This window comes from Delphinus delphis, chromosome 2 (assembly GCF_949987515.2).
Source record: "Delphinus delphis chromosome 2, mDelDel1.2, whole genome shotgun sequence".
Classification (NCBI taxonomy): domain Eukaryota; kingdom Metazoa; phylum Chordata; class Mammalia; order Artiodactyla; family Delphinidae; genus Delphinus; species Delphinus delphis.
The window spans coordinates 2101368-2125694 of NC_082684.1; the positions used below are offsets into that span (position 1 = coordinate 2101368).

General features: G+C 67.2%; 1 protein-coding gene across 3 annotated transcripts; it reads right to left on the minus strand.

The window, feature by feature from the left end:
* Window positions 1-249: 249 nt before the first annotated feature.
* On the minus strand, window positions 250-23714 carry ASPG (asparaginase). Of its 3 annotated transcripts, XM_060003836.2 has the most exons (16): window positions 23554-23714; window positions 18654-18762; window positions 17915-18035; window positions 16515-16640; window positions 14951-15034; window positions 14217-14343; window positions 10760-10872; window positions 8529-8711; window positions 8320-8433; window positions 7680-7796; window positions 6254-6349; window positions 5850-6013; window positions 3425-3511; window positions 1472-1571; window positions 1046-1126; window positions 277-558 (listed from the first exon to the last, which is right to left on the minus strand). In XM_060003836.2, exons 1-16 carry the CDS (start codon window positions 23633-23635, stop codon window positions 493-495), a joined length of 1770 nt encoding a protein of 589 aa, XP_059859819.1. In that variant the 5' UTR covers window positions 23636-23714; the 3' UTR covers window positions 277-492. The 3 variants fall into 3 exon arrangements, with proteins under 3 accessions (XP_059859821.1, XP_059859819.1, XP_059859820.1); XM_060003838.1 differs by lacking the exon at window positions 1472-1571 and having other exon boundaries at window positions 250-518; window positions 17915-18026; XM_060003837.1 differs by lacking the exons at window positions 277-558; window positions 1046-1126; window positions 1472-1571; ... (1 more) ...; window positions 5850-6013; window positions 6254-6349 and adding an exon at window positions 6531-6987.
* Between the last annotated feature and the right edge of the window lie 613 nt (window positions 23715-24327).

The following is a 24327-nucleotide window of genomic DNA, read 5'->3' on the forward strand; positions in this document are numbered from 1 at the left end:
TGCCTGGAGGAGGTGACCCCAAGCTTCAAGAGGAGGTCTGGGAGGAGAGGAGATGGGGCAGAGGTTGTCTGGGGAGGGAAGAGCCTGCCCACCCCGCCCAGGGGCCCACACTCACACTCACTCCTGGTGCCTTGGGAAGGATTGGCGGACCGTCCCTCACCCCCAGGGTGCTGAAGACACGCCCTTTGACCCACAGCCTGGGGCCTGACACCCCACACACACACCCACGGTCCTGGGACCCAGACAGACCCACTGGAGCCGGGCTTTGGAGATCTCGGCAGGGAACGGCCCTCCGAGAGATTTTATTGCCACTCAACCCAACAAAGACCTTTAGGCTGCATTGTGCAAACAGGACGGGGAGCAGCTCCAGCAGCGAGGAGGGGGCAGGGGAAGGGGGCGCACAGCACAGTCAGAGCCACAGGGGTGGGTCTGCTGTCATCCTTCCAGCAGGTCTCAACAGGAAAGAATGGCTTACGCTGCAGCAGGACAGCTTCAGGTTAGACACCAGGCAGCACTTCCTGACAATGGGAGGTCTCTAGAGGAGTGGAGGCCCAGGTACTGTATGGGGCCAGAGCAGACAGACAAGCCCGGGCACCTGTCAGTGGGAAGCAGCCTTTCACAGGGGAGGGACCCAAGGACCTGAGCAAACCCAACCAGCCTGGAGGGTTTTCCGGAAGGCCAGCTGATGGGGTGGGGGTGGGGAGTCAGCTGGAACCTGGCCCACCCAGCCCAGTGGGTGCTGGTCCTGCTGGGGTGGGGCAGGGCGGGCAGGCCCCCTCCAGGCTCGGGGAGCTTCTTGACCACGGCTGGGGCCTCCAGTAACACGGCAGGGTGCGCCATGGGGCAGGGTGCACTATGGGGCGGCTTGACAGGACGGAAGCAGGGGGTCTGGGGTTGGCCCTCCCTCCAGGCAGTTTGCAGCTTCCCACAGAGGGTGCGCCCCACCCACAGGAGGGGCCCTGCAGGCCCCACTGACTTAGACCGGCTCTGTCCCCAGGACACAGTCCCCACCAGGTCCAACCCCACAGGGGGGTGGGGGACTTACTGGGCCCAGGGCCTGGTCACCAACCCCACCCTGAAGGCTCTGCAGAAGGGCCACCACTTCCAGGTTCCCAGCTGCCTCTGCCTGCAGGGTGGGTGAGGGGGAACGCGGGAGGGGCTGCCTCAGGGACTCGGACCAGCAACCTGGCCCTGAACCCCGCCTCCCACCCCCAGTGGCCCACCAGGCTGCCCTCCCACCCACGCACCAAGGACCCCATGACTCCTCCGTTGCCCTTGTCCCCACAGGTCTCGGCCCTGGGAGGGAACCTGGGACAGGAAAAGGGACAGCCCTCCCACCCCTGTGGTTCCCGCACATGAAGTGCATCCACCCGGAGAGCAGGAGTTGGGCATTTGGGAAGCGGGAGCCAATGGAGCTGTCAGGGAGGCCTTCCTGGACGAGGTGGCCTCAGAGGGCACTGGCGGCACTCACGACATGCAGGGCGCTGCGCCCATCATAGCCCGGCTGCCTCAGGTCGGCCCCTGCCTGCCACCATGCCCGCAGGCCTTCACAGTCTGCCCTGGATGCCAGCCTGGGAGGGGGAGTGGAGGACGGGGAGCCGTCAGAGACCACCGGGCACATGTCCATCTGCCCACCGGCACTTTTGCAAAGCCAGCCCCCAGCAGCTGACCCAGCAGTGCCCGAGCCCTGGGGCGGGAGCGCAGGAGTCGCTGCAGGCCAGCTGACGGCCTGGAGTCTGGTTTCACCCAGCAGGGGTGACTGGGACTCAGGTCAAGGGTGCACACACGAAGGCACACGCGTGAGGATGCACGCACGTGCACACCACACACACCCCACCGGCTGAGTGCCGCCCGCCAGTTCATATTTCACAACACAGCTCTCCCTGGCGGGGCCCGCAGAGGCAGGCCGCGTGGGGGGGTCCTGGTAGGAGGGGGCCTGGGCCTGCCTGCCCTAGGGAGGTGGCGGGGGACTCACAGCGCACCTCCTGGGCCCTCGTGGGGTCGTCTGCATCCTCCCTTTGCTCTCACCCTGGGACCAGGCAGGGAAGGGGTCCAAGCCAGGTGTGCTGGCCAGGACTGCCGGGCGGAAGGGCCATCCCCCAACGGGGCCCTAGGGACTCCCTCTGGGTCAGGAAACGGCAGCAGCAGCCCCCAAAGCGGCGCTGGGTCATCCCTGAGGTGAATCACGCTGACGCTGAGGGCGCCACCACCCGCCCCGCCCCCAGATCTGCCTGCAGGCCTCTCGCGCTGGTTCCCACACACGCTCACCTCCTGGAAGAGCTGGCCAAGGGCCCCCCACAAGTCCAGCCAAGCGGCTCAGGTCGGATGACCCACTCCCGTGGGAGCTGCTGTCACCTCCCCCCTCTGCCTGTTGCCCCATCTGTCAACGGAGCCGTCGAGGCCCACCTGGGGTGCAGCTCTGAACCAAGTCACCCCAGAAGTCCCTTCAGAGCCAAGACCCTCCCCGCCTGGGCCCCGCCACCATCCCGCACATCTGAGACCCCCCAGCCCCGCCCGCCTTAGCCCTGTCGGTGCTGAGAAGAGGCAGGTCAGCCAGCAGGATGGATTCGTCCCCCCAGGGACGCTGCACTCCAGGGAGGGAGGGGCTGAGGCCAGTGGGCTCTCTCCACCCCACTGTGTCTAGGACGGGGGCCTCCAAGGCTCGGGGGTGGGGGGATGCTGGCCGGTGGGGACGAGGGGGCCAGAGCTTCAGGTCCTCTTCCTGGAGAGCAGGCAGCCACCCCTCCTCACACCACAGCAGCCACGGTCTAAGACACCGCCCTTGTCACCCAGCCCACGCCTGGGGGCTCTGACTTCCAAGGCGCTTCCGGCCCCCAGCCTGCCCCCCCCTCGGCCCCTCCCCTCCTCGAGGCCTCAGACCTGCCCAGGGCAGCCCAGGCTGGACACAGGAGGGGCTGGTGGGCAGGGCGGGGTGGGGGGGAGCCACGGGGAGGGTCCCGGGGACGGAGGAAGGAGCGGAGGCTGGCAGCCCTGGGCCTGCCCCCGCCCAGCCTACCACCACCCCTCCCGGGTCTCAGCCTCCCCAGGTCTGCCTGGTGGCCACTCAGAGCGGCTGGGGTCAGAGTCCTGCTGGCAGCTGACAGCCGAACGCCGACCAGGGCAGGGTAGCTGCTGGGCCTTGGTGTCCTCCCCACGGGTGAGAGCTGCCGACTGCCCTGCCCCCACCCCGTGCCCCCAACCTCCCCAAACGCAGCCCAGGCACCCTCCCGGCCGACCCCTCCACGGCCCTCCTCTACCCACACACACGCACGCACACTCTCACACGCACCCCCTTGCTGGACTGCTCCCTCTCTAGGAACAAACGCCACCCTCAAGTGCTCCAAGGGCCCAGCGGGTGCACGATGGGCTCTCTCCCCTCTGAAGCCCGCGTCCCAGGAAGCACAGGTATGCCTGCGACCCTCACCTGCAGAGCTCTGTCCCCGAGTCCTCCAGTTCCTGGGGGGACAGGCAGGCCCCAGCCGCCCGCAGCAGCCCAATGACACCCTGATGCCTGCCGTGAGAAACAGCGTGGTGACCGCCTGCCCGCCGCAGCCTCTGCGAGGCGCCAGCAGGGCCTTGTCCTGTGCCCAAGACCAGGAACCCACCCTCCCCCGACTAGGGCCACCCCACCTCGGTCCCCAGCACCCAGACCCACGCCGGGGGGCGGTCAGTCAGCCCCAGCTGTGCAGCACCTCCGTCCGCAGCACCCCCGCCAGAGGCCCCGAGGCCCCGCTCTGGGCACCTCCGGACGGCCCACCCTGGAGGAGTCTCCCTGCCGAGCTCACACGCGCCAGGGCCGAGTCTGGGAAAACGGAATCCCTTGGGCCAGTAGTCTGCCCTTGGGGATGGGGTGGGCATGAGACATTGATGGAAGAACGTGGGCGTCAGGCTGGCCCGGAGCGGGGCCCAGAGGCCTGTGGGTGTCAAGGCACCGGCTCCGAGCCCAGGAACAGAGAGCACAGAGCCCCGAGGCTGCCCCTTCCCCAGTTTGGGGGTGTACCATCAACTGCATGGTCACCCCACTTTTAGGGAGCTGGGGAGGAGAGTGGGGCCCCCCACCCCCCCGGAGCCCTCCAGGGTGAGGCCAGCCCCTCCAGGGCACAGCAGGGCCCGCTGGGGGGTGAGCCGGGAGACCGGTTCGGGAGGCGAGGGAGCTGCCGTGACAGCCAGCTGGGGACGAGCGGGTGGGACCAGGACGGAGTGAGCTCACCATGCTGCCACCCACACCCAAGTGTGAGCCGCAGAGTCTCCAGCCAGATCACCCGGCCTGGGCGCCACGGGCACACCCCACGTGCAGCCCGCCCCCTCGGTCCCCGACCTGTTCTGAGAACCCTCTGATGCTCCCAGGAGGCTGGGAGGGAGGGGCTACCCCGCTGCCCACTGCCCCAAGGGTGAGGCGCCCTGGCCCAGGGCTGAGCCGAGCAGTCTGGTGGCCTGGGCTCTCCATAAGACTCATGAGACCCCCAGAAATGACCCAGGGTCCCGCAGGCCGAGAGCCCCTGGGGAGGGCCCGGGCCTGTGGCAGACGCTGAACCGAGACCAGCTCTGCATTCGGAAACAGCAAGACTACGAGAGATGGAAAGCAAGGCCTGTGACCCCCGTGTCCCAGACACACCCTCACACCCGTGCTCACCAGCGCGCTCACACACACACGTATGTGATGGCCCTCCCAGCTGCCGGGCAGGGGACGGGGAAACAGGTGGGAGAGCGGTCCCGCCCCTGCCCCTGGGTCTTCCCAGAAAGTTCCAGGCCTCGGAGCAACGTAAGCCCCTAGAATGCAGGGCCAAGTGGCTACCAGGCCCCACCCGTGCCCATCCGCCGCCAGAGCAGGAGAGATGCCAGGCGGGCCTGGGCGGGCAAGGAGACGGCCGCCCCAGCAGAGGACACGGGCACAGGTGTTCACCAGCCCCGATGCCTGCTCCTCCGGCCTCGGCTGGCTGGCTGCCCGCCCGCCAGGCCCAACCCCAAGGGAAGGGGTCAGAGCCTGTGACCCCGGCTCCCGGGTGGTGACCACCAGCTCGTGTGTTTTCCTTCACGTCGATCCTCACACAACCCGCCCTGCAAGGTGCCGCTGCCCCAGCCTGCAGTGCGCGTCACAGGTGAGCACACAGGGCGGCCCCTCCAGGGGGCCCCAGCCTCTGGCCTTTGCTGCAGGGCAGGGGGCCTCTGCTCCTCCTCGAAGGAACCAGACGTCAGGTGCCCACAGCGACTGCCCAGGGCCCTCGGGCCTCAGCAAGAGCTCAGCTCTGCAACTCTCCACTTGGGTGGGGGCCCCCCAAAACACCCAGGCTGGGGCCCTGCCCTAAAAAGCCAGGGTTTGTTGGATGGGGCCAGCTTGGGGGACCCCCCACTAGCATGCATGCTGAGCCTGCCCCCTTGGGGACCTGTGCTCACCCAGCCCAACGTCTGGCACTATGTCACCCGCTCTGTACCTGCTCCATCCCAGTGCTGGGTTGGGGGTTTCTCCCCTTGCCCCACCCCCAGCCCCTCAGGTGGAGGACGGAGGGAACACACATGAGACCCCTTGTGCTCTGTAAGCGTTTTCCTTTTCTAGAAATTCCGTGCCAGGGTCTTGCCGGGTCTGCCTGGCTCAGCTTGGTGGTCACCTCCAGGAAGCCCTCCCTGACCACCCTGCCCAGAGTCAGTCCTCCCAGTCTGTAGGGCCCAGCTGGAGGTGGGCGAGGCTCCGGGAAGCAGGCGTCCTTGGTCCCACCTGGCTGTGCCTGGGGGTGCTGTGTGACCACAGGCACACCGAAGGCCCCCTCTGAGGCATTCCTGTCCAGGCCCTGCCCCACACGGCACCCCTGCCCGCACATCCGCCACAGCGCCCCCCCACCCCAGCCCAGTACCTGCCCCTCACGGCCAGCAGCAGCGGGCTGAGGCCATCCCTGTCCCGTGCGTTCACGTCCAGCCCTCTCTGCAGCAGCATGGTGACCACCCCAGCCTGGCCCCCTCGGGCGGCCGAGTGCAGCGGAGTTTGACCACCAAAGTCCTCCAGGCTCAGGTCACTGCCCTGGGGCGGTGCAAGGGATCACCACCCACTGAGGGGAGGCCGGACAGGGCCGGGTAGGCCACAGGGAAGGGACAGGGTCGGGGTGCACCCAGGGGGGCCTGACACAGCCACGTGCCCCCCTCGGCTGCGGGGAGGTGAGCAAGCCCCGGGACAGGCAGTCCTGCCCACATCTGGGCAGCGCCCCACCCCCCGGGGCCTGGTGCAGGTGGAGCTGGTCCCCGAGGGCGGGCAGGGTCTCACCAGCTCCGCAAGCACCTGCAGGGCCTCCAGGTCGCCGGCGTGGGCCGCGGCGCAGGCCAGGCTGGGTACCAGGGCATCTCGCACGTCCTCAGCCTCCTGGGGTGAGGGGCGCCGCAGCACCTTGGGACCCCTGCCACTTCCTGGGGTCCTCACCACCCCCAGGAGTGGGCAGGGCCAGGAGCAGGGAAACAGGTGGGCAGAGGTGGGGCGCAGGGCCCGTGGGAACCCTGCTGGCCCACACACCGCGCTGGCAGTGAGTCCCAGGATGGGGTCCAGCGCCCCCTCAAGTCTCGACATGGTAAAAGGAAGGGGCTAGGCACCACATCCGAGGCCTACTCGGGACCCCCAGCCCTGGGAGCAAAGTCCAGGCAGGACACAGGCCACCACCTGGCTCTGTCCCATCAGCTGTGTGACCGGGGCCTGCCACCCGCCCGCTGAGACCCACGTCCTCGCCTGCCTCTCCTGTGGGCCAGGAGGCAGGGGTAACTCATAGGGCACCTGCCTGGGGGAGGGTGGGAAGGGGTGCCTGGCCCTCCCAGCAGGAAGGGACACTTGGACCCCGTGCTGGGGTCGCCTAACAGCTCCCCAAGGCTCCAGACGGCTGGGGGTCCCATCAGAGGCCCCCGTAGGCATCCCCGCGCCAGGCACCATGGCGGGGCCTGAGATCTGGAGTCATTAAGGCCCGAGGCATCCACTGTGACGACAGGCCGCACACGTCTGGCTGCTGCCCATCCCTGGCAAACAGGTTAAGTTCCTGCCACTCTCCACTCTCCCACCCTCACTCTGCAGAGGGGAAACTGAGGCACGTGGTGTGACCCGGGTCAGCAACGGGACACAGTGCCTGTCTCCTGCCAGGCGCACCAGGTCTGGACACTTCTCCCAGAGGCCAGTGCTGGGGGTGGTGGTAAGGTGGGGCACCAGGAGGCCCCAGTCACCCCCGTGAGCCTGGCCCAGCTTAAATCTCAGATCCCAGGCCCTAAAGCAAGTCCTCGGTCCCTTCCTGGGCCTGGGCACCCTGGCTGAGAAGGGGAAGGAGCTCCAAGCCTGGCCCCTCTTCCCAGGGAGACCCCAGAGCAGACACCTCTCTCCCGCCAGCAGCAGGACGGACGGAGCGCCCATGCTGCCTGAGAGCGCCTCCCTCACGAGGCGGCCCTGCACCAGGGCCAGCAGGCCCGGCCCGGCTGCCCACCGGGTGAGCGGCCACGTTCTGAGCACCGTGTGCACGCTGCAAGGGCCCCTCTCGACTGCCCGGCCCCTTCCCACACGCTGGCCCACGAGTCCCTGCAAACCATCCCCACTGTGGCCCCGAGCCCAGAACCAGTTCGTGCCTGGTGGTTTTCTGCTCCTGGCACCAAAATGCCAGGGGGCGGGAGCCCATCCCTCAGGGACCCACCGCCCAGACCCCCTCGCCCACGCTGGACAGTACCTGGCTCAGACTAAGGAGCTGGGCGACCCCGCGGCCCAGCGTGCTGCCCCGCAGAGAGGGCCGGAGCTCGTCCGTGGCGGGCAGCGTCATCTCCCCGCGCAGGTCCCTGGCCAGCAGCTGCCGGGGGGGGGGGCGGGGGGTGGCGCACGGAGACCCGGGCCAGCTCCATCAGGGCCCGGGCCCAGCAGCCCAGACAGACCTCGCAGGCCAGGCACCCCAGACCCCGGGAGAGGGCTGCCCAGGGCCTGAAACTCCTCCCTCGGGCTCCATGCCTGAGGCCGGAGCCTAACCCCAGGCAGATCCCCACACCAGGCCAGCCCCACCCTCCAGCCCTCCAGCTCAGGGTCTCCCCGGGCCCCTGTGGCCTCTGCCCAGCCCCAGGGCCCAGGGACAGCCGTGTCTGAGGCCAGCCTGAAAAGCAAGAGGGAGGGGATACCCTGGGACAGTTTGGGGATCCTTAGCCCAAGCCAGACCTGGGGCTCCTCAAGGGGAGGACAGGCAGTGCCCGGGCTTGGGGTTGGCAACCGATCGGGGGAGCCCCCCCGTCCTCGCCCCCTTCCAGACCCAGGCACACATCCCCCGGACTGGGCCCCGCCGCCCACCAGTGCAGGCCCAGGTCCCCGGCCGGAGGGGCACACACCTCCTTCCTACCATCCAGGCTCAGGCCCGGCAGGCCAAGCACATACGACAGCTTGGCCAGGGCCGCCTCCGATGTCATGTCGGAGCCTGAGATGGTGCCGGCTCCCGCCAGGGCCTGCAGGAACGGAGGCACCGGCGGACGACGGGGCACGGGGTCAAGCCGGACTTGCCCCTGCCCTCCCTCCCAAGGCCTCGGTGTCCCCGCCCCACCGTGCCAGCACCATAGTCCGAGGTGACGGCGCCCTGAAGGCAGTGGGTGCAGTTGACGATGACTAGGCCTCGCTCAGCTGCCTCCCGCAGCTCCTGGAGCAGGTCGGGCTTGGTGGGCCCGTTTCCCGATCCGAAGGTTTCCAGGACCACGCCCTTTAGGGGGGGCTGCAGGAAGACCCGGACCTGCGGGGGCCGGGAGGCGAGGGTGAGGGGCCTGGCTTCCTGCTCCAGCAATGGGACCAACAGGCTGGCCCTGCACCCTCGGTGCCCGCCACGCTCCCCAACACATCCCCCCAAAGGGAACCTTGTCCCCTTCTAAGTGTTAAGGCCACAAACACCGTGGAAATGGGTCAGAGGTCACAAGGAGCCAGCTGGAGATGAGAAAGGCCATCAGAGGTCTCACGGAGCGAAGGGCCCCCATCCCAGCTGGGCCACCACACCGCCCCTCCCGGCCCCTGGCCCCTCCATCCGGTCCAAAGCTCTGCCCCGTCTGACACACAACAGGTGATGCTCCCAGCAAGCCAGTGTGTGGGGAAAGGGCCCTGCAGCTAAACACACACACATGCAGGGTTCTGCTTAAGCCAGGGTGCTGTCCGCACGTCCCACGAGGCTGCAAGGCTCCACTCGGAAGACAGAGGACGGGGGCTTCCCTGGTGGCGCAGTGGTTAAGAGTTCACCTGCCAGTGCAGGGAACACAGGTTCGAGCCCCGGTCCGGGAAGATCCCACATGCTGTGGAGCAACTAAGCCCGTGAGCCACAACTACTGAGCCTGCGCTCTAGAACCCGCACGCCAGAACTACTGAGCCCGCAGTGCCACAACTACTGAAGCCCACGCTCCTAGAACCACAACTACTGAAGCCCACGCTCCTAGAACCCATGCTCTGCAACAAGAGAAGCCATCGCAATGAGAAGCCCACACACCGCAACGAAGAGCAGCCCCCGCTCGCCACAACTAGAGAAAGCCCGCGTGCAGCAACGAAGACCCAACACAGCCAAAAATAAATTAATTAATTAAAAAAAAAAAAAAGAAGAGGACGGGGTCTGGGGTTTACCTCAAACAAGGATGGTCCCCTCAGAGGCCACCCTGCGGGGACACCTGTTGCCCCGCTCAGCCGTGCCCTGTGTCAGCACAGAGGCCCCAGGGCTGAGCACTGTCTGTCCCTGAACCTGCTACACAGGGGGAGCCCAGAGGCCAAGCTGCTGGCCTGTGCAGCAGGCGTCCAGCCCTCTGGCTGTGCCCCACTCAGAGCCTTTCAGAACTGCCATTGGCTCCCTCTGCTTCTCCAGGTAGAGGCCAAAGGTGAAAGCAGACCTGTTGCTGGCAGATACCCGGGAACGGGGAGACTGGAGACCAGGACCCGCTGCCGCTGGAGCCTAGGTCACCAGCAGCAGGCCCTGCCCCGACAGCCCGCAAGTCCCCGTCGAGCGAAGCCCTGGGGGTCCCGTCCCCCCGCCTGAGCTCAGCGCAGCGTATGGCTCTGCACTCCCCCAGCTACGGCACGTTCTACAAAGACTTCACAGGCCGGCATGCTTTCCCAGAAGGAGCCTGTGCAGCTAAGCCCCACTTAGGATGGCAGCCTCGTGCAGTGGCCTCGAAGACGACCCTCATCTTCGAGGGCAGCCCTCACTGGAGCACGCCTCCAGCAAACCCCGTCTGTCCCCAGCGCCCTGGGAGGGGAGCAGCTCCAGTTCACAGACTGTGGCCCAGAGGTTAAAGGCAGCCCGATGCCGGGCCACCCCAGCTACAGCGACACACCTGGGAAGCCACGTGTGTCGGGTGGAAGAGGGGGCCGCAGTGCCCCGCCGGTCACAGCACCGAAGCAAGCGTATTCTGAGCCCCTGCAGCCCCGCACTCAGTGCCAGAGACGCCCAGAGGCGCTTCTACCCGAGACCCCTCCATCCAACTGGCAGCCCAGCGTCTGGGCCTGACTCACTGGGCAGGACGGAGGCAGGCGCCGTGTCCGCCCCAGGAACAGCTGGTGGCCAAGGGGTGGACGGCAGGGACCACCAGAGCGGCCACAAGAAAGAGCAGAGTCCAGGGCCACACCCCCTCAGCCTCAGAGGAGCCCTGGGAACCCGTGCTGTGACGCCCGCAGGGACAAGCCCAGGTCACAAGTAAGGTGAACGGGCTGAGAAGGCAGCGGAGGGGCTGCAGGTCCCAGTGACACGACGGTGGGGAGGGGAGGGGGTACAGGAGGCAGGCACCGCGGGGGCTGGGCCGGGGTCCCTACCAGCGTGGCGGGGATCCCGGGGTAGAGACGCAGCAGGCCCACGTCGCGCTCCATGCCGCCGTGCACCACCAGCCGGCCCTGCCCACGGACCTTCCGCACCAGCTCCCGGTTGACTGCGAGGACAGAGGGACCGAATGCACACCTTCCGGCCACCTGCAGGCCACGGCCCCGGCCCAGCCTCCCCGGACCCCCCGGCCTCTGTCTGGTGCCTCCGGAGTCCCGTCCCCTGCCCCCTCTCCCAGCTCGCTCAGGCGAGGGGTGCAGCTCCAGCCTGAGCCAGCCCCCGTGGCAGGCATGGGGTCCAGGGGGCGAAGAGGACCCTGCAGGGACAGAGGCCTCCAGAGCCCAGCAAGCCACGCCAGTGCAGGAGAGGGGAAGGGCAGGTGGAGGAAGGGCCTTCCAGGCAGACGGGGCAGAGCTGGGGCATCACCAGGAACCTGCAATCCTGGGTCCCGGGAGCGGTCAGGGCGGCATCCTCTGACCAGCCAGCCTCACGAGCCCCTTACTGGGCACCGCCCTGGCCCACGGCCCAGCAAGTCAGTGAGTGAATGAATGACTGAGCCTTCTGGATCCCTAACCTTTGGGGAAAGGAAACTTCCAGCTCATTCACCCCAAAGTCTCAGAGGCCTAACGTGAGCCCAGCCTGCTCTCCACGCCCAGGGCGGCTCCTGAGCCCCGTGGAGCGTGAAGGGGGCAGTTCCGTGGGGCCAGTGCCTGCCGTGCCGAGAACTCCCCAGACGATCAGCCTCTCCATGGGTCTAAAGGCTGCTGCTCTGCGGGGACCAAAGGCCTCCCAGGCCTTCTGCTCCAGCCATGGGCAGGGGGCAGGCGTCTGGGCGGCAGGCCTGGCCTTCGACCCTCAGGAGCCCGGCGCTGAGCCCAGGGTCAGGGTCCCGTTCTCTCGGCCCCTCGCACATGGCAGCCTCGAGCAGGCAGAGGCCCCATTGTCCAGCCCAGGGAAACTGAGGCCCAGGGAGGGAAAGGGCCTTGCCCAAGGCTGCCCAGAGTCAGGTGCGGAGCCCGGAGGGGAATGTGGGCTCCAGGGCCCCCGCCCAGGGCTCCTCACCAGCCCGGTCCCGTGGAGGGGGTGCAAGCCTGCGGGCCTCCTGCTGTTCCCACCAGAGCAGTTCTCATACGATAATAAACTGAGGAACGTTCCAGACACGTGCTGCCCTTTCGCGGGGAGCTGGGAGGGTGGGAGACGCGGGGGCTCTGGGGCATGGGCTTGGGAGGAGGGCAGCCGCAGCATCCGTCAGCAGCGAGAGGCGTCCTTCAATTTCGGGCCCCGGCCCCAGCTGGGCGAGCAGATAAGACGGCGGCGGGTGGGAGCGAGGCCACCAGCCAGGAGTTATGGCTGCAGAGGGGGGTTTACGGAGACAGAGCAGGCCCACGCCGCCCCGCCCAGCCAGCCCATCCCCCTCAGAGTCCATGGGACCCCAAGTCCTTCCACCTGCGCCTACTGGACACCAGGGGACCGCTGTCCCCATGCGCGGAGGGGCCGAGAGGAGGGAAGGTGGTGTGAGGACCACCGTCCCTGCTCGGCCCTAACACTGCCACCGCAGGGCCACACAGCGGAGCCCACGTGCACAGGGGACACTGGGTTCCACGTCCCCTTCAGCTGCTGGGACCCCGCTGGCCCGAGCCTGTCGGCCTGACTCCCCCTCCCTGGGGCCACGGCTTCTGCACAGCGAGAACCTGGGGCTCCTGGAGGCCCGGTGTGACCGCACGTGCCTCACCCACTCAGGGAAGGGCAGTGCCAGCACCCACCCCCCACCCCCCACCGTGCACCCCTCCTTGCCCGGCACAGCTCCCCCACCGAGCCCCGAGCCCCTCGTCTGTGACAGCCTCACAGAGGGGAGGGAAAACGCAACAAAAAGCAGTGAGAGGGCGCCGGCCGCCCCAGTGCTGGTAGCAGCCCCCAGCCGCCGCCTCCTCAGGGGCCCCGCCGGGCACACGCCTGGCAGAGGCTGGTGTTTCTCAGCACCTGGTGCCGGGACCAGCCCGGGACGCTCACACACCACACGGGCACCCTGGCTGGGGGGACACAATCCTCCTGGGATCATGGGCTTGGGGGTCCAAGGGCGGCCTCTCCTCTCGGGGCCAGCCTCAGCCCCGCGCCCGGCCAGCCGTCCAGCCCAGCCCGCACCAGTGTGCCCTGCACCTCAAGGCCGGCGCGGGCTTGGCGTGGCACAGGTAGGGGCCTGGGGATCCAGGGTGAACTCCGCACCTGCCAGTGGGCTGTGTCCTGGGAGCTCCCCTCTGAGCCTCAGAGAAGGTGTGACTCAGCCCCCATGGGGGAGGGAGGCCTGCACAGCGGCCGCCCCCTCCTTCCCGCCCACTCCTCCTTCCTCGGCTGGCTGGCACCGGGGCAGGAGGGGCTGAGCGCCACTGCCCACCACAGCAAGGAAGCGATCCATCTGCCAGTACCAGCACATGGGCCACCTCCTCCAGGAAGCCTTCCTGACTCTGGCCCCGAGAACCCGGGCGTGCTATACACACCTTAGATGCACCAACCGTTCTGGGCCTTACCAACCCCCAGGCCGCTCCAGCAAGCAGGGTGGGTGGGCAGGCGGAGGGAAATGCAAGGTAAGACCCCCAGAATGAAGTCAGGGCTCGGGGCCGCAGTGCCTCCCTGCATGGTCCTTCCCTCCTCCTGCTGTAGCCCCACAACCGCCTGGCAGAGGTCCTGCCCGCCACCACGCCTGGATGCCCACGTCTCGAAGGCACAGGAGGAGACACGGTGGGGGGGGCGAGGGGGCAACATGTAGACGGCAGGGACCAGGCGGACAGCAAGGCCACCGGAGCGAAGCCGTCACGCCGCCTCGCGGAGGGGCTGGCCATGCCCACGGCCGGAGGGGGGGTGGGGGACCCCGGAGACACCCAGGAGAGCGGACATCCTGGGTGGAGAGAGTCTCCACGGCCATGAGGGCGGCTGAGTCAGGTGAGGCCTGAGCACCAACCCCGCGGCGCTCGCCGAGGACTCGGCTGGAGACGGCTCCTCACCAGGGCCGGCGTCGGGGGTCCCCTGGGGGGAGGGCTCAGGGTCCACCACCCACGGGAGGCGTCGGGCAACCCCAGGACGGGGGATGGGCGGCCTGAAACACCCCTGAAAGTCCCCAGGACGAGGTCGCACTACCAGAACCACGTCCCCGGGAGGCCGAGGCGAGTGGCAGAGCCGCTGACCGTCACTGAGGGATTCCTGGGCCTGGGGCCACGTGGCCGAGGGAAGGCACACGAGGCTGATCGCCCAAACTTGGCCCCTCCCGGGATGGCCCCCCGGCTCCGAGCAGGGGTTACCTGCTGGGGCCTCCCCACTCTGAGCAGCGCCCCCCGGCCCCCGGCTTCTCCGCAGCCCAGGGCAGAACCCCGAGCCGTGCGCTCCCACCCAGGAGGCCCCGCACAGTCCCCGCAGCAGCTCCCTGCACGCTGTGACGCGACGTGACCCCTGCTCACTTACTTGTGACATCAGCGCCCACGGTGGCCAGAGGGGGCAGGTTGGGGGAGCAGAAGGCCGCAAACCTGCGCGTGTCCACCTTGGTCACTCGGTTGCCCCGAAACAGTTGGTTCTGGAAGAACAGGCAGACCTGCGGGGGGCGAGGAGCAGCTCAGCGCCGGGGAGCCCCCACCCTGCTCAGGAGCTGTTCCCGTGGGGCGGGCTGGGCACCTCGGCAGTGAGACAGGCCCTGATGGCGTTCCATGAAGCCCCTCCCCAGGGCGGGCGACCCCCTCCCAGGGCTCCTCTCCCCGTCCCCTGAGGTGTGAGGGGGGATCTTGTAAATGCCTCCCTGTGTCACCACGTGACCAGGAAAGATGAAGAGGAAAAAGAGCCCGTTCCAAAACCAGTACGACCTACCGATGGGAACGTGCACACGTACATATGCACGTGGTATAAACAAGTATACGCCGTATCATAGGCATGAGACAAATATGCGTAAACCACGCATATATGCACATGACCCGGAGAAATCCACCACGCTGCCAGCAGCAGGTGTCTCGGGGGGTGAGAGGCAGCGACAGTTTCCTGCCGCCTTCTCTATTTTCCCATTTTCTCTACGGTGTACTTCACGTTCAAGGGGAGAGACAGATCTTTAAACCCTTCCAGACGCGCCCCCGTGTGTCCCCCTGAGCACCACACCCCGAGTCCCGGGCCTGGGTTCCCGGGAGCCGCAGGAAGGAGGCAGGAGGAGGTACCTCGGGGATCACGTACTGGCCAGCCAGCAGCAGGGCACCCAGCAGGTTCTCACGGCCATCGTTCCACAGGGCGTGGATGGGCACCTGGAGGAGAGGCCACGGAGAGGAGAGGGGCTGAGGCGCTGGCAGCGTAGGAGGGAGCCAGTGCGGAGCCCGGGCAGGGGTCCAGGAGAGGGGGCAGGCAGGCTCGGGTCGGTGGGGACCGCTGCTCAGGGAGCTGCACCTGCTGGCCATGCCAGTCTGGCCCGCACCCCAGCGCCCTCTGCTCCCCGCAGGCCCCAGTGCCCGCTGCCGGAGGCCGGCCAGATGGGCTCCTGCCCAGGGACCCGCCACTGCCCAGCCCAGCTCCCTGGCCCCGGGGCACAGAGGCCCTGCTCCCTCACTGCCCCGGCCAGTTCTGGACCGGGTGGCCAAGGGCTGACCGTGGGTGGACGCGATGGCCAGAAGCCTCACGCAGGACCTCCGAGCACCAGGTCCCAGGCCTGCTCCCGCGTCTACGTGAGGGCCAGTGCCCCCGGGGCTGACTCTGACCCGTACCCAGATCCCCACCACTCCTGCCCAGGAAGGCAACAAAGGGGTGTGCAGACGGGCCGGCTGGGCAGGGGTGGGCCCAGGGCCTCCAGAGGACGAGCCCTGGCCTGGGGCCACAGTCCTGGGTCCTCAGAAGGGGTGTGGCAGGGGGCCAGCAGCCCCGCGCCTGGAGCCTCGGTCTCCCCTGCGTTATAACAGGGACGCTTCGTCAGGCCCGGCGCGGGGGTTAGAAGAGCACGAGCGCGATCCTTCCCCGGGGCCGGCAGTGCTCAAAACCCTCCCCTTCATCCCTTGGGAGAGGCCTGATGGCGACCTACACCCAGGGGCTCAGGAGGGTCTGGGAAGGGCCAGGGTCAGCCTGCACCCCATCCCTCCACTCGAGCTCCGAGTGGGACGTGCTCGGCAGCAATGGGGTGTCTGCAGTGAGGCCCTGGGCCTCCCCTGAGTGGGGCCGCCCCACTGTGACATCCGCGGGGACCATGGACAGAGCAGGGCAGGCAGCCAGGTCAGCACCTGGCAACGGGGTTTCCCGACCTCTGACCCCGGGGAAGGCTCTCCAGGGCCTTGGGGAGGGCTGGCCCCGTGGCGCCACCGCAGGCAGCCTCTGACGGGGGTCCAGGCTTCCCCCACCACCCCCCTTCAAATCCAGCAGTTTTCTAGAATATTCCACCTGTTGGTTTTGGGGGTTGTGCTGGGTCAGGGTGAGAGAGGAGGGGGTAGCATGCGCCCAGGTGCCCAGGGATGGCATCGGTGGGAACCACAGTGGGAAGAGGATGACAGTGACAGAAGGAGGGCAGCTGGACAAGGCGGGCAGCAGGCTGTGGACCCACCCACAGGGTGGCAGGGCTGGCACCAGGCAGGACCAGGGCACTGACCAGCGCTGGCCGGCTCAGGCAGAGCAGGAACCAGCTCGGGGAGCTGCCGGACCGAGCAAGGAGCCCGGGGACCCACCTGGGCCCCCAGCAGCGCTGAACTGCCCTGTGGCCTCAGGAAGGCCCGGACCTGGTGCCCACTGGGCAGCCCAGGTTCTTACCTGGGCACCAGTGAGGATGACGGTTTTCTGCAGGTTTTCCAGCATGAAGGAGAGCACGGAGGCGGCGAAGGCCATGGTGTCGGTGCCATGGATGACCACAAAGCCATGGTACTGCCCGTAGTGTCTCTGCAGGAGGGGCGGCGAGCTCAGGCAGGCCTGGCCTTCGGGGCCACCAGGAAAAGGAAGGTAAGGGCCCCACATACAGCTGGAGGGACCCGGGGAGGTGCCAGTGGGACCCGGGTCACCGCTGGCCGGGGAAGCACGCTGGAAATGGAGCTTCTGCCTGGAGTCCCGGCGCCCGTGCTCTCCTTGCGCCCAGAACAGCCTCCTCCCGTCCCCTCGGGCCTCCCCGTGACACCCCTAACCCACGAGAGAACTCAGGTCGGGGTCTCTGAACACTCTTATCTGAGGATGGGAAGGTCTGCCCCGTGCAGTGCCCGGTCTGGGCTCCCGAGCACACTGGTCAACTCGGTGCTCCTGGAGGGCCCCTTGCACACTGGTCAGCTCGGTGCCATGGAGGGCCCCTGGCTCAGTGACCACTGCCCCTGGGGCAGCAGGGGCTGAGGGGTGAGCAAGCCCGCCAGCCTCTCGGTCCAGTGGGAGGGCCAGGCGCGGACACAAGGCACAGCCAGTGCTGGGAGCCGGCTGTGATGTGGGAGGTGGAAAGGATGCCCGCAGGCAGACATGGGGAAGGTGCCTCCAGGCACACAGGCCACCTCTGCAGGGACGCAGCCCCGGCCACCACCTCCTAGCGGGCAGCCAAGTCTGGGCCTCAGTGGGCAGCTGGCCTGGGTTGTGGTTGCGAGGGGCACAGTCCCGGGAGACAAGGGGACCTCAGGGGACCATCTCTCGCGGCCCATTGAAAGACCAAGCCAGGCTGGGCCCGTAGCTGCAGGGGAGCCGAGCCACGTGGCGGGCTGGGGCGCCCTCTGCTGGCCACACAGTGAATCTGCGCATGGCTGGCCTCTGCGGCCAGGACAGCGGCCCTAGGCGTTCAGAGAAGCGGTCGGGCCCCAACTGTAGGATGCTGCTGGCCACAGAGCAGGGAGACTGCCCCAGAGCACGGCTACGGACATTCAGAGACACAAGGGCCGGGCCCAGGGCCGCACGCGGTCCCAGGCGCTCACCGTGAGAGGGGTGAGGCCCCGGAAGCCGTTCTGCCCCAGCAGAACGAGACAAGTGTGGAACTGGGGCCAGCGTCCTGCTGCCAGGAAGGGGCAGGCTGTGCGACAAGCCTCTCTGTGGGGAGCGGGCTTTCTTAAGGGAGGAAGGTGAGAAATGGGGTCCCTCGATGCCCACCCTCACGGGTGCAGGTAAAAGGGCCTTGGGAGCCTTGCAGCTGAGGTGCGACCCACTTGGCTCCTGGCCCCGGCCCCGCCCACACTCCCCCGTCACCTCACCTCAATGGTCTGGGCGATCTGAACCCACTCAGTGATGGTCATGTCACTGGAGTCGAAGAGAGGCTGGCACTCCAGCACCGTGTACATGACCCTCTGCTCGGGGCAGGCGGGGCTGGCAGGCCTGCAGGAGGTGGACAGCAGGCTCGCACTCTGCGCCCGCCTGCCTGCTCGCTCGGCGGCCCCGGTCCCTTCTGCCCAGCCAGGCCCCCGCACCCAGGGCCGTGGCCGTGGGCTCTGCATCCCCACCGGCTCCCTTCCACTCGAGGCCCCAGGAGCAAGGACCGTGGTCCCGGGAGGGGCCAAGGACAGGCCAGGCCAGGTTGCTCCAGAGCAGTGTCCCCTCCCCTCGGTGAGCCAGGACGACCCTGGGAGGAGGGCTGCTGGCAGGAGGGAGGTCAGCGACCGGGAGGGCAACTCCCCGCTCAGCCGGCCAGCAGCGAAGAGCAGCGGACAGCCTGGGCCACAAGCTGGGAAACAGAGGGACCGTCACAAGGCAGGGCACCTGGGCCAGCCCTTGCCTCTCCTATGGGCTTCAGTCCCCATGGGGCTCACTTGAAAGGGGGCTGTAGTCAGTTCTAGAGCCATCGAAATGGGAGCCCGTGGGGACAGCATCCTCTAGCAGCTCGCCATGGACACACTGAGAAGCCACAGCCTGGCAGGCGCCAGTCTCAGGATGCCTCCCACCCCATGACAGCTGGCCATCGTCCCTGCCCGGGACCCCCAAGGAGCCGACACTCACGGCAGCACTAAGGTGTCCTCGGGGAGGCCACAGGCCTGGGCATGTCCCTCATCGTGGAACATGGGCAGTGTCCTCAGAACGGCGGCCAGGCCCTTGCCAGGGACGAGCACTGCAGGCGGGGTGGGGCAGGGAGGCGGAGTCAGAGGCTGGTAGCCACCACCAGCACCGCCCCCTCCACACACACCCTCCACCGCCGGCCCCTCCCTCCTCACTGGGGGCCGGGCCCCAGCAGGGGTGGGGGGCTGGGAGCTGGCTGGGTGAGCTCTGGCCCTCAGGGAAGTCAGAGGCTGGGCAGACGGGCCTGCAGCTGCCCCGGGCCCTGGCAAGGATGGGCAGCTGCCCCGTGTCGGGACTGCTACTCTCACCCAGACAGCCCCAGGGCTCCGCCACCGAGGCTCAGCGGGCCCTGGCCCTCTCACAACTCGGACACCTGTGCCCACTCTTCTTCCCCCACTTCCCAGAACGTCCACACCGCTCTGCCCGTGGACACGCTGTTGGCTCTGCCTGGAAGTCCTCTATTCCTTTCCGCTTCTCACCCAGCAGGTGCTTCATCCCAGCTCAGGATACCACTTCCAGGAAGCCCTCCTTGATGTCCAGGTGCTGGTGCCATTCCCACACGCTCCCCGTTACCGTTTCTCCCTACGTGGACTGTGTGTGACACCTTCAGGGTCCAGCCCAGGCCCTCTGCCTGCAGCCTCCATGTCCAGAAACATGCATCAAAGGAGGCACTGGGCAGAAATGGTGTGTGTTCTAAGAAAACCCTGAGAAGTCACAAGTGTTTCCTGGAAACAAACAACTCCTCAGCAAAGGCTCCCAGAAGAATCTTTGCACTGGGGCCCTGGCTTTTTGCCCCACCCTGCTCCCTGCAAGCTCCGTGACCTCGGTCAAGTTGGCTAAACTTCTCTGGGCATATGCACCCCTCACTGAGGTTCTGTTGGGCGTCTCCCACGCGCCTGGCTATGTCGAACACCTGGACACAGAGGTGAAAACAGCAGGGCGCCCCCTCGAGAAGCACCCTTGGCTGAAACATGTAAGACCTTCAGGACCAGGGTCAGTGGTCACCCTGGGCGACGACATTGCTCCCAGCTTTCACCCTTTGCCCGGTGTATCAGTCTCCTGCTGCCGCGTAATAAACTGCCCCAAGTAAATCCCAGGCCCAGCTCTTGCCAACCCCAGTAAACACAGTTGCGTTGGCCCAAGGATGTCATGGTGCCATCTCCCCAGCCAGAGAAGGAGACCCAAGGGGGAGCACCTTGAACAGCCCCCCAACCCAGGAAGCGCCCTTTAGGGGCTCCACACGCTTTGCTGCAGGAGTGACGGGGCTCAGTAGACAGAGGGGACATCGTGTGTGACTGCCAGCCCGGCCACCCTCCCGAGACGCCTGAAGTGTGACCAGGACACACACCTGCCTCCACAAAGGTCTGGACTCGCCAGCCCTGACGGCAAGGAGGCCTGAACTCCGGACCCTGGGCATTGAGGGAGGCTCAGAGCCACCCACCCTTCTGCATCAGGCCCCCAAAGGTGTCCCCTCCTGACCCCCGGGACCTGAAATGCAAAGTTTTTGAGGCCGTGATTGAGTTAGGGTCCTGAGATGATGAGATGATGCTGGCTGACACGGGTGGGTCCTGAGTGCCACCACTCACATCCTTGTAAGACAGAGACGGAAGAGAGCTGACACCAGAGAAGGCCGTGTAAGGACAGAGCAGAGACACGAACACACCGGCCGGCAGTGATGGGGCATCTCCCGAGAGATGCTCCTGCTGCTCTAGGCCCCCGTTGGCGGTCATGGGGCAGGGCAGCCGCAGGAAGCCCGCACGCCACTCTTCACACTAGCTGCGCTCCCAGTGGGTGTTACTGGGGTGTCCATGTAAACCTGGGGATCTGCTGACGGGGCAGGTGATGTGCACGGTCGCCTCCAGAGCGAGGCTATTGCTAGTGGACAGTGGGACACTGGCTTCCGGGGACACCCCACGCCTCGGGGCGGCAGGAAGGTGCAGGGCCAGCGAGCCCCACGCGGCCCAGACCCTGGTGTCCCCGCCTGGGGAGCGTGTGGGTGGACAGGCAAAACCAGCCGAAGAGAAGGCTAAACTCTCCTCTGTTCTATTCGCTCTGTGCAGAATTCTGCCGACACATCATTACACCAAGCAGCCAAAAGTGTGGGGAGAACAGCCTGGAGGGAGGGTCAGGAAGTCAACGAACAAAAAATATTTTTCTGGGATTTGTAATGTTCTTGGCTTTTCAGAACTAGCAGTTTGTTGTGATTTCCTTCGTCATTCTAAATAAACACCTGTCCCCCCCAAAACAAACAAAAACAAGGGGACTTCCCTGGCAATCCAGTGGTTAAGACGTCCACCGCAGGGGGCATGGGTTCGAGCCCTGGTCGGGGAACTAAGATCCCACGTGCTACGCGGTGCAGCTAAAAAAACTAACAACAACGAAACAGACAAACAAACAAACAAACACCTGCTTTTTCATCTAATTCTGATTTTGTAAATTGTAGTCTCTTTCTTAGCATGGGCCCCCAAGCCTCAGGCTCTACAGAAGCAGAAGCCGCCCTGCCCGGGCCTTGTCCCCAGGCCGTGCAGGCAGGGAGCTGTCCCTGGCAGCGGCTCCACGAGACCCACTCATCTGTAAGGGCCGTCCCAGGACAGTGAACTTGTGAACGTGTGGCAACTCGCTCAGGAAGGGGGTCTAGGCCAAGGGCGCAAGAAGCCATGGACGTCACCCCTCCAGATGAGGCTTGGCTGCCAGGCCCTCTGGTGGCCTCCTGGGATGTCCTGGCACCTTCAGCTGCCAGGCTCCGAGGCTCTACTCACCCTGCTACGCCCGCCAGGAGCCAGGCCCACCGGGACGCTCAGGGCGTCAGGGCTCCTCGGCCGCGATGTGGCTCGGCCTTGGGCTTGGGGTTACCTGCTGATATGGGATTCACGATGTCCCTTGTGACATCTTCCCCAAACTCAGAGAGGGGGTGGGTGGCGGGCGTCCCTAGCTGCCACGGCCTCTGCCCTCCCGTCACCATCCTGACCTTTGGCAGAGTTCACGTGTGGGGCGCCGAGTGCCCTGCAGGCCACTGTTTACCAGCAGGCGCAGAAGGGCTCCCAACAGCGACAATCTAAACAGCTTTGCTGTGGCCGCCCCTCACCCCCCCTCGTGGGCCGGAGCAGTGCCACATCAGCAGTGCCAGGCGAGTTAATCATTGATGCCCTCCGCCCTCCGGATCAGAATGCCCCGGGCAGGAAGGGCCTGGAGTGTCTGCGTCCCCCCAGCCCCCAGCTGGGCTCAGAGAGGGCAGAGGCCGGCAGAGCACAGCGGCCCACCGGGCCCAGGCCTGGCTCCTCCATCCATCTGGCTCCGTCCCCAGCCTGGGGTGCTGTCCTGAGGTCTCGTGGATGACTCCTGCCTGTCTGTCCTGTCCCACCACACCCCGTCTTTCTAGAGTCAGTCTCCAGGTCACCTTCCAGATGTGGGAGTTTACATCCTCTCTGGAAAATGCAGCGCCTGGGAGAGTGAGCCTAAGGGGCCCCGGGGAGGTGGGGGGCTGTGAGGGGACACGACGCAGCGCAGGTGGGATCCAGGTCAGAGTCCACCTTGTCCCTGCAGCCTGGACCCTGGAGAACAATGAGTGAGCTCAATGGAATCCCAGCAATCACAGTTGGCCAGGTGCCAAGCCTGGAGGGGCAGCGACAGGGGTGGGCCAGGGCCCCAGACAGTCCAGGGATGCAGACAGGGCCAGCCACTCCCCGCTCTCTGCCCCAGCCCTGGGGCAGCACAGGGCAGACTCCCCAGCAGCCCGGGGGGAGCAACTGGGGGGGAAGGGTGTGAGGGGGTGTGGAAACCATGCTCTCCATCCCTGAGCGCCTCCAGGACAGGGCTCTTTGGGGGTCTGAGTCCTGGGGCCCAGCACGGAGTGGGCCTCAAGAGACGTCTGCGAATTGGCAGCCGGCGTCGGGGGGTGGCACGAACAGGCCCAGAGGACCCAGCAGCAGTTGCTGGAGCGAGAAAGTGCTAGTGGCATCTGGATAGCTGCTTCAGTGGAAACGGTGGCCAGGAGGGGGGTGCTGGGGAAGTGGCCCCAGGACCAAGAGCAAAGGCGACCGTCCTGTTAGCACGGGGCAGCTCTGGCAAGTCCCCCGCTGTGGAGCTGGCAGAGGATCCGAGTAGGGGGACACTCCAGGGCCAGGTGTGGGGTTGCCCCAGGTGTGAGGACAGCCCGGACAGGCACCTGGGGCCAGGGAGGGAGCCCGGGGGGGCCTGTGTGGAGGGCACAGACAGTGTCCGCTCTCCCGGGAGCGCTGGAACATTCTGGAGGTGTGTGCAGTCCTCTTCCCACCCCTGCGGGGCCCAGGCTCCCCAAACCCGGTCCCTGCCCGAAGGTGCTCTGCCCGGCCTGGGGGCACCCCTGCCCCAGTGGCCCGCAGAGCTCAGCGCCCGGCCCAGCAGTCACTGCCTCGAGGACCCACTCAGGCCAATGTCACAGGGGCAGAGAAACGAAAGGCCCAACCTGCCCGGACTGCTCGTGCACGTGAACACTTCCCAAAGGTGTCTGGTGCCCGCTGCCCGGCCGAGCCCGGGCCGGGAACAGCGGGGAACGGCTGGGGTCGCCTTGCAGCCGCTCGGTGGTCCCCAGTGAGGGGCCTCGGCAGACTCTGAACACCTGCCCACCGGCTTGTCTGTGCGGGGAAGGGCGCTCAGACAGACGCCACGGTGGTCGAGGCTCGGCCCCGGGAGGAGCCGACGACAGCGCGGGGGAGAGGCTGTGCCCCCGGGCGGGCTGGCCGCCCACCGGGAGCGGCGGGGTCAGGTGCGCGGCCCTGCGGGGCCTGGAGACCCCCGACAGGCCAAAGGGCGAGCGGACGACCCCCACCCCACCCCCGGTGCCCGGGCGCCGGCACCCACTCACCGCCGCGCTCGCTCCGCATGCCGATGGTGCCTCCGGTGTAGATGGCCAGGAGCCGCCGCTCGGGCCCCGCCGCGCGCGCCATGCCCGTGAGCCAGGGGACCGGGGACCGGGGGGACTGACGGCAGGCGGCGGGGCGCGCAGAGGGCTGCCGGGGGGAGGGGCGGAGCCTGCCGGGGGCGGGGCGGGGGAGGGAGGGACCTGCGGGGGGTGTGGAGGGACCTGCCTGGGGGCGGATACTCGCCGGAGGGTCGGGGCCTGTCCCGGGATGGGGGGAGGGGAGGGGGAGGGGAGGGGGAGGGGCGGGGCGGGGCGGGGCGGGTCCGGTCCCGGGTGGGCGGATAGGGGACAGGTCCCGAGCGATCCCAGGCGATCCGACTTCAGTGCAGCGGGCCGGGACGTTTTGAGTAGCTGTGACTTGTGGCTCAAAGGCCAGGTGCCTCACGGACAGTGGTGCCAGAGGACCCCCAATGCGGAGCGGGGTCGCCCTCCCCTCCCAGGCAGTCCCCCCAGGCCCTGGCGCTCCAGCAGATCCAGCACTGTTGACCATGCCCTCGGTGTCCAGTGCCGGGGATGGCGGGGGCAGGCAGAGACCCCAGCCGGCCCACTCACACCGTCCAGAAGGGCCCGAGGGGACCCCCTCCAGGGCTAGATAGAGCCCACCACCTTCAGTCCCAGGAGAGCCTACGGAGGGGAGGGAAGGGAAGGGGGATGCAGGGTAGCGGGAGGAACAAGCCGCAGGCTTCATCTCAGATGCATTGAGTCCGTGTTTCCCTC